This window comes from Peromyscus leucopus, chromosome 22 (assembly GCF_004664715.2).
Source record: "Peromyscus leucopus breed LL Stock chromosome 22, UCI_PerLeu_2.1, whole genome shotgun sequence".
In the NCBI taxonomy this organism is placed as follows: Eukaryota; Metazoa; Chordata; class Mammalia; order Rodentia; family Cricetidae; genus Peromyscus; species Peromyscus leucopus.
In genome coordinates this window covers 849760-862330 of record NC_051081.1, presented here as the reverse complement: position 1 = coordinate 862330, position 12571 = coordinate 849760, and the positions used below count along the sequence as shown (strand labels likewise).

The window sequence follows — 12571 nt, the reverse complement described above, 5'->3', positions numbered from 1 at the left end:
ACGGCTCAGTGCTTGAGAGCACTTGTTACTCCTGTACAGGAGCCAGAGTCCGTCCTCAGCACCCAAACGGTGGCTCCCAACCTGGAATTCCAGTTCCAGGGGTGGGGAAGTCTTGACACCCTCTTCTGGTCTCCACAGACACTAGACAGTCATGTGGTTCCCAGAGAGACATGGAGGCAGAACACTCACACATGTAAGTAAATCAAAACAAACAAACAAAAAGAGACAGACACCAGCTTACAGCGCCATGTTTTCTTTAATGAAAATCCATCAGGGCCCAACAAAATTCTAGCATGAATAGTCAGACCATCAATCAAAGAGAGCCCCCCACGTGGTGTCCACCCTCCATGGACGCCAGCTCTGGAGCCGTAGCAAACAGACGCAGAGCCCAGGTCTCCAGCACCAACGCGCAGAGGTGCCCCCCCCCACCCCCCCGCAGACCCTCATCGGATCCTCTGCAGCAGGTGCAGCCCGCAAAGCAGGTGCTGGTGGATGGCGGGGGTGCATCCGTGGCCCCGCAGGACATCCAGGGAGTAGGAGATGCCCGTCCTGGGTCCTCCCGGCTCCCAAAGGGTGAGCAGAAAGCCTTCACCCTCCCCACTCAGAACCAGCTGGGTTTGGGACGTCCTGAAGCTGACCTGGGAGAAAGTGACACTAAGATCACGAGACGGAACCGACCGTCCGCCCCGGTCCTGACCCTGGGGGGATGGGCACCAGCACTGCCGTGAGAACTGCATCCCTGAGAGTGAAGACTCAGGCCGAGGGCTCCACTGGGGATCCCTCCACCCCAACCACATCACCCCGGGAACACACACAACTTTCTTTTATTCTCTCTTTACATTTTATTTATTTTTATTTTTTGGTTTTTCGAGGCAGGGTTTCTCTGTGTAGTTTTGGTGCCTGTCCTGATCTCACTCTGTAGACCAGGCTGGCCTCAAACTCACAGAGATCCGCCTGCCTCTGCCTCCCGAGGGCTGGGATTAAAGACGTGCGCCACCGCTGCCCAGACTCTCTTTACATTTTAATTTACTATTTGTGTGTATTTGGGCATGGGTTTGACACGGGATATGACCTCTGGATTTCATGTTTTTCCAGAGGTCACGTAGCCCCTGGTGTCCTGAATGCTGGCTCTCCGCGGCCCTGCCGTCCTGGCCACCCACTGGCTCTCCGCGGCCCTGCCGTCCTGGCCACCCACTGGCTGCCCACGGCCCTGCCGTCCTGGCCACCCACTGGCTGTCCGCGGCCCTGCCGTCCTGGCCACCCACTGGCTCTCGGCGGCCCTGCCGTCCTGGCCACCCACTGGCTCTCGGCGGCCCTGCCGTCCTGGTCACCCACTGGCTCTCCGCGGCCCTGCCGTCCTGGCCACCCACTGGCTCTCCGCGGCCCTGCCGTCCTGGTCACCCACCTGCACAGTCCCATTGCTAAAGAGCAGGACCAAAGTCTGGGAGTCGGCAGCGAAGGTCAACAGAGAGAAGTCGGGAGAGGCAGGCGCCACGGGCGTGGACACAGTCCCCTCCTGCGGGGACACGCCGGGTCAGGGTCCCTCGGTCCGCACCTCTCTCCCGATCCTCCCCACACTGCAGACCCTCACCTCCCGCAGGCGCCTCTGCATGTAGCAGGCGAAGAGCCGCAGGACAGCCAGCTTGGCCCGCAGCGGGCTGGGGACGTCCCTCAGGGTGAAGGTCCACAGAGTCCCCTGGTCAGGCCGGTAGGAGACATGCCTGGGGACCGAGGATCTGCATGAGCCTCTGTCCTGGATGCCCCATGCTTGGGGGTGTCTTCCCACACAGCTGCACCCCACCGACGCTCTGAACATCACTGTGCTTACGATAACCTTGGCCAGTGAGGGCGCTGGCCACCCCAGAAGCGCCTCTCATTGCCCAACTACATCAGACCTGGGCTCTTCCCATCTCCATGGAAAGGGCCGCTGCCCTCCTGACCACCCGGCCACCTCCCCGCCCAGCCACCCAAGAACACTATGGTAAAATATCAGGGCTTGGGAGGTGGGTTCAGTGGCAGAGGACCCCCGAGGCTCCAGGGTCCATCCTCAAGAAAAAGGAAAATTGAAACCAGTCATGGGGCGGAGGAGACCTGGTCTCAGCACCAGAACCCGAGTTCCGATCCCAGCACGCAGGTCGGAGCCAGGCACGGCGGTGCAGGTCTGTAGCCCTGCACCAGGAGTCGGTCCGTATCTTAGCTCCGCCCGACGCTGTCTGATGTCGGCTCCGTTTGGAGACCTTGTGTTTCCCGGTCTCATGTAGCCCAGGCTGGCCTTGAGCTTGCTATGTAGCTGAGGGTGACCCTGAACTACGTGAACTCTTGACCCTCCTGCCTGCACACCCAGGAGCTGGGACACGGGTGTGCGCCAGCCCCCGATCACACCCGGCTGGCGAGGGGACCCTGGGCCTTGTGTGTGCCACGTGAGCGCTCTGTCTCTGGAGCCGCAGCCTGACCTCCGTGAACACGGCTTCCCCAGTGACAGGCAGCAGCGTCCCTGTCATCAAAAGTCCCCTCTCCCGCCTCAGCGGGTTTCGTCCCGAGGAAAAGAACGTGACGCCAACTCCTCATCCTTTTCACTGAGCCCTCCTACTAGCCGATGCCCAATGAGTAGTTGAGGAAAGAATCAAGAGAGGTTGGGGTGGGGCCTGGTTCGGGGGGGGTACGAGCCCCACAAATTACCCTCCTGGGGGGTGCAGGGCCATGTGGGAGCCGTCCCGAAACAGCACGCCACTGCTCCCATCCGACAGCTGGTAGCCAAAGCCGTACTTGAGGGAGTAATCCACCCACTTGGGGGCCCAGAGGACCGGCTGCTGCTCCCCTGGGGGGTCCTGTGCCGCTGAGCGCGGGGAGAGAGAGGAGCCAGGGTCAGGGGCTGGGCTGGGGAGGGGAGGGGGGGCTGGGCTGGACTGGGCTGGGGAGGGGTGGGGCTGGGGCTGGGCTGTGGAGGGGGGGCTGGGCTGTGGAGGGGTGAGGCTGGGCTGTGGAGGGTGAGGCTGGGCTGTGGAGGGGGGGCTGGGCTGGGGAGGGGGGCTGGGCTGGGGAGGGGGGCTGGGCTGGGGCTGTGGAGGGGGGTCTGGGCTGGGAGGGGGGGCTGGGGCTGGGCTGGCTGTGGGGGGGGCTGGGCTGGGGAGGGGTGGGGCTGGGCTGGGGAGAAGGGCTGGGGTTGGATTCAGAGCGGCTTTGCTGGGGTGTATTGGAGGCCCCGGCGGCGGGCTGGGGTGAGGATGCCGTGGGCCTGGGCTCGGCCCCTCTAGCGGCCTCGGCCTCGCACCTTTGGGCGGCTGCCCTACCCATAGGTCCTGCGTCCAAGCAGAGATGCATTTTCCTGGTTGCCGCCTCCACCTGGGGTGCCAGGTCCCCCTCTGGGTCTGTTAGGACAGAGCCACAGGGTGCCGGGCCGCCCTGGACGCCCTCCCGGCAGCCGGGCCCCACCCCTGCGTCCGTGGGAGCCACATCCAACCCTAATGATCCCAGGCTGTTGTCACGTTCTACGGGTGGGGAAACTGAGGCCAGCGCGGGCTGCGGCCCTGTCCGGGCATCTGTGGCCCTGCCTGGGACGAGGCTCTCTGCTGCTCACCCGCCAGGTCGGTCTGCAGCGCCCCGAGAGTGAGGAGGTGGATGCGGCTCTCAGGACAGGGAGGAGCCCCTTCCTGAGACAGAACAGAGGTGAAGTGTGGCTCCCGTCCCCGAGGGAGCCCCCAGAGCCCAGCACCCACTTCACACGAAGAACAGGTTTCCTCCAGACAGCACCTGCCAGCTCATGAGTGCAGTGCAGTGAGGGGGCGTGGTCAGGGTGGAGCCCCGCCCAGAATCCCCAGTGAGGGGCTGGGGGCGTGGTCAGGGTGGACCCCCGCCCAGAATCCCCAGAGATTGGCTGGGGGCGTGGTCAGGGTGGAGCCCCGCCCAGAATCCCCAGTGAGGGGCTGGGGGCGTGGTCAGGGTGGAGCCCCGCCCAGAACCCCCAGTGAGGGCTGGGGGCGTGGTCAGGTGGAGCCCCGCCCAGAATCCCCAGTGAGGAGCTGGGGGCGTGGTCAGGTGGAGCCCCGCCCATAATCCCCAGTGAGGAGCTGGGGGCGTGGTCAGGTGGAGCCCCGCCCATAATCCCAGTGAGGAGCTGGGGGCGTGGTCAGGTGGAGCCCCGCCCATAATCCCAGTGAGGAGCTGGGGGCGTGGTCAGGTGGAGCCCCGCCCAGGATCCCCAGTGAGGGGCTGGGGGCGTGGTCGGGGTGGAGCCCCGCCCAGAATCCCCAGTGAGGGCTGGGGGCGTGGTCAGGGTGGAGCCCCGCCCAGAATCCCCAGTGAGGGGCTGGGGGCGTGGTCAGGGTGGAGCCCCGCCCAGAACCCCCAGTGAGGGCTGGGGGCGTGGTCAGGTGGAGCCCCGCCCAGAACCCCCAGTGAGGGCTGGGGGCGTGGTCAGGTGGAGCCCCGCCCAGAATCCCCAGTGAGGAGCTGGGGGCGTGGTCAGGTGGAGCCCCGCCCATAATCCCAGTGAGGAGCTGGGGGCGTGGTCAGGTGGAGCCCCGCCCAGAATCCCCAGTGAGGAGCTGGGGGCGTGGTCAGGTGGAGCCCCGCCCATAATCCCCAGTGAGGAGCTGGGGGCGTGGTCAGGTGGAGCCCCGCCCAGGATCCCCAGTGAGGGGCTGGGGGCGTGGTCGGGGTGGAGCCCCGCCCAGAATCCCCAGTGAGGGGCTGGGGGCGTGGTCAGGATGGAGCCCCGCCCAGAATCCCCAGTGAGGGGCTGGGGGCGTGGTCAGGGGGGAGTCCCGCCTAGAATCCCCAAGTGGAGGCTGGGGGCGTGGTCAGGGTGGGGCTGGGGGCGTGGTCAGGGCGGTCTGCGTCTCCAGCGCAGATGATGGAAGCTTCAGTCCGCACCAACCGCTCACCTCGCCGCTGGACTCCATGCAGTCAGGCTCTGTCCCTTCCTCTCCGGGGCCTGAAGCCTCTTTCGAGGTGAAGGGACCTGAGGGAGCACAGGATGGGGACAGTGATGACGCGAACCCCTGCCCCCATCCACCTTTGGGGGCCGCGGAGGACGAGGCCGGCGGGGGCGGGCGGCAGGCCGGAGGCCGGGACCCGGGCAGGGCTACTCACAGGGCGGCCGGCACTGGGTCAGCAGCAGCCGGCCCACTTTCCGGAACAGTCTGCCCAGCGGTGGCGGGAAGGCGAAGACGGGCGGACTGCGGCAGGAGTGCGCGGGCAGCCGCTCTGGGGTGAAGCCCTTAGGGTCGGGGAGCTCGGGGTCAGCCCGGGTCGTCAGGGTCAGCCAGGGTCGTCAGGGTCAGCCCGGGTCGTCAGGGTCAGCCCGGGTCGTCAGGGTCAGCCCGGGTCATCAGGGTCAGCCCGGGTCATCAGGGAGGTCAGGTTCACCCCGGGTCGTCGGGGAGCTCGGGGTCAGCCCGGGTCCGGGAGCTCGGGGTCAGCCCGGGTCTGCGGGTCCGTCTCCCCGGCCCACCGCGGCCCTCACCTGAGTGAAGAAGTCATCTTGCAGGACGTGGTCCAGGCTGGGCCGCTCGGCAGGGTTGGGCGCCAGCAGCCGCGTGATGAGGCCGCGCGCGCTGGGCGACAGGTGCTCGGGCTCGGGGTAGCGGCCGTCCCGGATATTCTGGTACATCTCCGGCAGGGGCGCCCCGGCAAAGGGCGGGGCGCCGGTCAGCGCCGTGTACCTGGGCCCGGGTTCGACCAGAGCGTTCACACTTCACACACCGGCCACCCCCCCCCCCACCCCTGTCCGGTTCCCCCGTCTCCACACCCCGTCTCCACACCCCGTCTCCACACCCCGTCTCCACACCCCGTCTCCACACCCCGTCTCCACACCCCGTCTCCACACCCGCCCAAGGCGCACTCCACCGGCCGGCACGACCCGTGCGCCCTGCCCTGCCTGGCTCCCCGTGGTGCCCAGGCTGGCAGCCGGGGCTTCCGTGCACGCTAGGCCAACCCTAGCCCTAGCCACGCTTTAATTTTATTGGCACCCGAGATGGGACAAGAAACGGAGACGTGGACACGAAGGGCAGGACGCGCACTGGGTGTCCGGGAGCGCGTCTTTAGTCCCAGCCCTCGGGAGGCAGAGGCAGGGGGACCTCCGTGAGTTCAGGGCCAGCCTGGGCTGCAGAGCGAGTTCCATGCGCGCACACCCACCCCCACGCGCGCTCTCCCTGCCCACGCCTCGTCTCCCCCGACCCCCACCGTCCCGGGTCCCCCGCGTCCCCCTTACATGATGCAGCCCAGCGCCCAGATGTCAGACTGGCAGGAGTGTCCACTCCGGGACACCACCTCGGGAGCCTGGAAGTTTGGAGTCCCGCAGAGCACCCTGGGAGGGGGACCCCGCGAGGTTCAGGAAGGCCAGGGCTTCCTGCCCCCTCCGGACCACGCAGCACCTCCGACCCGCACCTGTGGCAGCGACCGGTGGGCCCCACGCGGGCGGCCAGCCCCAGGTCCCCGATCTTCACCTCCATGTTCTTGTTAAGGAAGAAATTACCTGCGGGGAGGGGGGGGCGGGTGGGGCGGGGGCGCCGCAGGAGGGCGCGCAGCCCCCAGGCCCTCCCCGTCCCCCCCGCAGGTCCCCGCCCCTGCTCACTGGGCTTCAGGTCCCTGTGCACTATGCGCTGCTGGTGCAGGTAGCGCAGGCCGCTGACCAGGCCCCGAAGGTAATAGCGCACCTCAGGCTCGGTCAGGGTCCGACGCGCTTTCAGCACGTGAGCCAGGGACTGTGGGAAGACCTGGCATCGTTAGGCGGGCTGTGGATTCTGGGTGCACACCGGGGCACCGGGGCGCCCCACCCGGCCCGGGAGAGGAAGGGCGGGGACGTGTGGGCCGGGGGGAGGGACAGAAGGCACCCGGTGAGTGTGGCGTGGGCGCAGGCAGACTCCGGCGGTGACCGTGGGGACAGAGAAGAGGCCTGCCTGGCTCCCGTGCCCGACCCAGGCCTCGCTCCAGCCACCGCCTCGAGGGACAGGGAGCTCAACGCCGCCAGGCTTAGGGACCCAGAGCCACAACCAAGCCCCGCCCCTACAACAAGCCCCGCCCCGCCGGGAGCCCCGCCTCGCCGGGAGCCCCTTCCCATCACCAGGAACCCCGCCCCATCACACCAAGCCCCGCCCCTACAACAAGCGCCGCCCACCGCCAGGAGCCCCGCCCACCGCCAGGAGCCTCTTCCCACCACCAGGAGCCCCGCCCATCACATCAAACCCCGCCCACCACCAGGAGCCCCTGCCCACCGCCGGGAGCCCCTTCCCATCACCAGGAGCTCCGCCCCATCACACCAAACCCCGCCCACCACCAGGAACCCGCCCCATCACCAAACCCGCCCACCACCAGGAGCCACCGCCAGGAGCCCCGCCCCATCACACCAAAGCCCCGCCCACCGCCAGGAGCCCGCCCAGCACCAGGAGCCCCGCCCATCACACCAAACCCCCGCCCACCGCCGGGAGCCCCGCCCCATCACACCAAGCCCCGCCCCACCGGGAGCCCCGCCCACCGCCGGAGCCCCACCCCATCACCAGGAGCTCCGCCCCATCACACAAAACCCGTCCCGCCGGGAGCCCCGCCCACCGCGGAGCCCCGCCCCATCACCAGGAGCTCTGCCCCATCACACAAAACCCCGTCCCGCCGGGAGCCCCGCCCCGCCGGGGGCCCCGCCCTATCACCAGGAAACCCGCCCCATCACACCAAGCCCCGCCCCACCGCCGAGAGCCCCGCCCACCGCCAGGAGCCCCGCCCTATCACCAGGAACCCCGCCTCATCACACCAAGCCCCGCCCACCGCCGGAGCCCCGCCCCGCCGGGAGCCCCGCCCGCGGGAGCCCGCCCCATCACCAGGAGCTCTGCCCCATCACACAAAACCCCGCCCCGCCGGCAGCCCCGCCCCGCCGGGAGCCCCGCCCCCGGCCCGCCGGCACCTGGCGGCTGCAGTACTCCAGCACCATGTACACGTGGTCGCGGTCCGCGAAGTGCGCGTGGAAGGCCACGATGTTGCGGTGGCGCAGGCGGCTGTGCAGGGCGATCTCGCGCTCCACCTGTGTCCCCATGGAGGCCGCTCAGCTGCGAGGCGGGCACCAGGCCCCAGGCCCCGCTCCTGGCGAGGGGGGAAGCGGGCGGCCCTGGCGGGGCGGGGGGCGTGCTCACCTTCCCGCGCAGGCGCAGCCGCCCCGGCCCGCCCCGCGGCACCACCTTGAGGGCGAACACGGCGCTGGTGGACATGTCGGTGAGCTTGTAGCAGCGGCTGAAGGCGCCCTGCGGAGGACGGGGGGCGGGGTGTGGGCCACGCCGGAGACGCAGGCCTGCGACGCCCCGCTGTCAGCCCCACACCCCACGGAGACCGCGGACGGTGTCCCAGCGGGAGGCCCAGGAACTCTGCTGCAGCGGGCAGTGAGGGACCCCCGACACCCAGAAACACACACACACACACACACACACCACACACACCACACACACATACACACGCACACACACACACACCACACCACACACATACACACACACACACACACACACACACACACCACACACAGTACCCAGACACACGGCGCTTCCCCTACAAACACAGCTCCCGTCACCGTGTCCACACACACATCCACACACACCTACAAACGCAGCAACCCCCACGCAGTACACAGCAACCATATACATAACACCCAGACACACCCCCTCAGCACTTCCACACACACCGACAAACAGCACCCCACACTCGGCATCCACACACAGCATCCACACACACACCATCCACACATCAGCATCCACACATCAGCATCCACACACAGCATCCACACACTCAGCATCCACACACGCATCCACACACAGCATCCACACACAGCATCCACACTCAGCATCCACACACAGCATCCCACACACAGCACCCACACACAGCACCCACACACGGCATCCACACTCAGCACCCACACACAGCATCCACACTCAGCATCCACACACGGCATCCACACACAGCATCCACACACAGCATCCACACACATCAGCATCCACACACAGCATCCACACACAGCATCCACACTCAGCATCCACACTCAGCATCCACACACGGCATCCACACCGCATCCACACACAGCATCCACACTCAGCATCCACACTCGCATCCACACACGGCATCCACACACAGCATCCACACACAGCATCCACACACAGCATCCACACTCAGCATCCATACTCGGCATCCACACACGGCATCCACACTCAGCATCCACACACATCATCCACACTCAGCATCCACACACAGCATCCACACACAGCATCCACACTCAGCATCCACACACGGCATCCACACTCAGCATCCACACACAGCATCCACACTCAGCATCCATACTCGGCATCCACACACGGCATCCACACTCAGCATCCACACTCAGCATCCACACACGGCATCCACACACAGCATCCACACCCGCATCCACACACACAGCATCCACACCGGCATCCACACACAGCATCCACACTCGACATCCACACCCGGCATCCACACTCAGCATCCACACACGGCATCCACACATGGCATCCACACACGGCATCCACACTCAGCATCCACACACAGCATCCACACGCAGCATCCACACGCAGCATCCACACACGGCATCCACACGCAGCATCCACACGCAGCATCCACACACAGCATCCACACTCAGCATCCACACTCCACCCACACCGCATCCACACTCAGGCATCCACACACGGCATCCACACTCAGCATCCACACTCGGCATCCACACACAGCATCCACACACAGCATCCACACGCAGCATCCACACGCAGCATCCAGATACAAAACGCCTACACACACACCCAAACACCCCCCCACAGCACTTCTACACACACAGCACCCACAAACACAAGACACTCACACACCACACACCCATACAAAATATCTGGACACACAAGACAGCACCCAGACTCTAAATACCCACGTACTCAAGACCCAGAAACAAACTCGTGACAACACGGGACCCAGCACAGACGGACAAAACAACACGGAGACACACCACAGGTCAGCTTTGCCCTGACACTCACCATCCAGACACATGCTACATCGGAGCCGAGCACTGGCCGGCCACCAAGGGAGCAATCCCCAGCCGCAGCCAGGTAGGCGAGCGGGGCGCAGGGCGTGGACTCCGGGCGCACCTCAGCACCCACCGCGGCTCGTGCGGAGCGCCAGCTGTGCACCCAGGGAGGCGGGCGACGCACACGCCCCGCACACACGCCCCGCACACACGCCCCGCACACGCGCCCCGCACACGCGCCCCGCACACACAGCCCGCAGACAGCGCGCCAAGTGCCGTTCCCGCCTCGCCATCCACCCCGCAATCCGGAGCCCAAATTCAGGGGACCCGAGGCGCCAGCCATCGCGCGCGCCCTCCCGCCCTGCCCGAGATCCCCCCAGCTCTCCCTCTTCCCGCGTTTTGAACTCGGGGGTGTGTGAGCGCGCGCGGGAACTCCCACCTTGCCGATCAGCTTCCCGCGCCGGTACACGCGCCCCGAGCCCGGGTCGCGCAGGAAGGTGGCCACCAGCGGGCGGCTCCGCCGCCGCCGCTGGGACCGGGGCTCCATCTGCGCCGGGTGGGCCGGGGACTGCGCCACCCTGTGCGCCTGCGGCGCCGCCCGCTGCTCTGGGCCGCCCGCCCAGCCGCCGGAGCGGGTCTTATTGGAGAGAGGGGGCGGGGCGGGGCGGAGCACGGACGCCCATGGGATCCTGGTAGCACCCGGAGCCGAGAGGTTGGCGCCAACCCGGAGCCAGGCTCAGTTCTACCACGCTCCCATCCCTGCGCCTCCTGGGACCTGTTGACAGCACCCGGTTCACCCACCGGGGAGACTGAGGCCCAGAGGGCTCGGCTGGTTCCTCGGCAGAGAGGCCGGCCCCAGGAGTCTGTCTGGGGTTCACGCGAGGCCTGAGGCTAGTGGACCGAGTACAACTGGCTGGGTCCTCCCTGCAGAGGCGACCTGTGGGGCTCCATCAACTTGGGCCCTGGGAAGCCGCAGCAGGACCCAGGAGGGCAGCCTGTGAAGGTTTGAGGACGTGGGGACCAAAGAAGCAGGGCTGCAAGGCTGTGGCACAAACGGGGCACCGTGGGGTGGGGTGCCGTGGAAGAGACGGCCACCAGGATGGGGGCAGGTGGTGCGCATGAGTGAGAACTGACCCTTCACGGGAGGTGGAGGCTTGGATGGGGCTGGTGGAGGAGATACCGAAGAAGAAGCTGGGGCACTCCGCAGAACCCCGGGCTACCTCTCACCCGAGCCCACCCCTCAGCCCCCACCCCGCTCCTGCTGCGCATTTCTGCAGCGCAGGAATCCGGGCCCCGGCCCCGCCTCCGTGTGCCAGGTGGGAGTCCCCTCACTCACGGAGCCAGGCAGGCACAGGGCAGGGTGTGAGCCCCGCCATCTGCCTCCAGTATTAATCCCTGGATGTTACATAACGCAATAAATGGGGAGGGATTAGCCCGGCTCCCCGCGGCTGGATTCAGGCTATGGAATTTTCCAGAGCCAGAATTTGGAATCTGGCCTAACCCGTGCCACCGTGGGGGGGGGGGACGACAAAAACACCCCTGAGTGCTCACGTCTTAGTGCCCCCCTGGGAGCACTCCGAGGTGAGCTCCGTGTAGCTTGTGGGACAAGGCTGGTGCAAGTTACTTGCCGGTGCCTCCTTTGCGGCTGGGGTGAGGGTCCCCGGTTTCTCAGGGTCCAGACAGCGGCAACCAGAGAGCTCAGAACCCCTGATGACGGACGCTGGTGCCCGTGGGGGTGGGGCGGAACAGAGGCACCCCGCGGCCAGGCCCGGTTTCCTGAGTTGGCTCAGTCCTGCGTTTGCTAAGCGTCTTTCGGTTGGTCGAGTGCCTACTTGTGCCCCAGACAGTCCCAGCCTAGTCCCTGGAAAATGACACGTTTAAGAAGCTGTAAGGAGTTGGCCCAAGATTCAAATGCATGGAGGAGGAGGAGGAGGAGGAGGAGGAGGAGGAGAGGAGGAGGAGGAGGAGGAGGAGGAAGGAGGAAGAAGGAAGGAAGGAAGGAAGGAAGGAAGGAAGGAAGGAAAGGCTTTGAGGACCTGTGAGATGGCTCAGGCGTAAAACCGCTTGCCGGTCAGCCGGAGTTCGATTCCAGGAACCCACCACCGTGAGAGGCAAGAACTGACTCCCCAAAGGTGTCCTGTGACCCCCCCCCCACGTGTGCTGTGCCATGCTGGTGTCCACACTCACACAGACAGTAGTAACAGTGACAAAATGTAAAAGGCATCGTGGCGTGCAAGCCAAGACTGCCCAAGTTTTGTCCCCTGGGATCCAGTCCCGAAGTGGCAGGCAAGGAGGCTCACGCAAGTTCAGGGTCCCCCAGCATGGCTTTCAGGTGGGGGGACCCCGAATATCTGGCATCTGTAGCTGAATTTCTGTCCCCTGGCTTCCAGCCCCAGGGAGCAGAGCCTGGCACTTGGGTGGGTGGCTGAGTCCACAGAATAACAGAAATTTCCTGGGACAGAAGAAACGGAGTTCCTGGCCTGGCGCCCTGCAGCGTGCGCATCAGCTGACAGCGTTCCCCCACCCCCACCCCGCTGCTCCTGGGACGGCTGTGGCTGAGTCTGCACCAGA

General features: G+C 66.2%; 1 protein-coding gene across 1 annotated transcript; it reads right to left on the bottom strand.

Moving 5' to 3' along the window:
* Positions 1 to 237: 237 nt before the first annotated feature.
* On the bottom strand, positions 238 to 11913 carry Plk5 (polo like kinase 5 (inactive)). The gene is made up of 15 exons (XM_028858607.2): positions 10440 to 11913; positions 8121 to 8228; positions 7895 to 8011; positions 6575 to 6704; positions 6388 to 6475; positions 6212 to 6307; positions 5465 to 5663; positions 5092 to 5218; positions 4884 to 4960; positions 3578 to 3650; positions 3291 to 3368; positions 2680 to 2836; positions 1592 to 1721; positions 1406 to 1516; positions 238 to 638 (listed from the first exon to the last, which is right to left on the bottom strand). The coding sequence occupies exons 1-15, from the start codon at positions 10545 to 10547 to the stop codon at positions 444 to 446; spliced, it is 1794 nt and encodes a 597-aa protein (XP_028714440.1). The 5' UTR covers positions 10548 to 11913; the 3' UTR covers positions 238 to 443.
* Positions 11914 to 12571: the final 658 nt, after the last annotated feature.

Coding starts and splice junctions, on each gene's coding strand:
- Plk5 (XM_028858607.2), bottom strand. CDS start 10,547: ATGGAGCCCCGGTCCCAGCGGCGGCGGCGGAGCCGCCCGCTGGTGGCC. Junction 5,664..6,211: donor TGGGCGCTGGGCTGCATCAT/GTAAGGGGGACG, acceptor ACCCGGGCCCAG/GTACACGGCGCTGACCGGCG. Junction 639..1,405: donor TTAGCAATGGGACTGTGCAG/GTGGGTGACCAG, acceptor ACTTTCTCCCAG/GTCAGCTTCAGGACGTCCCA.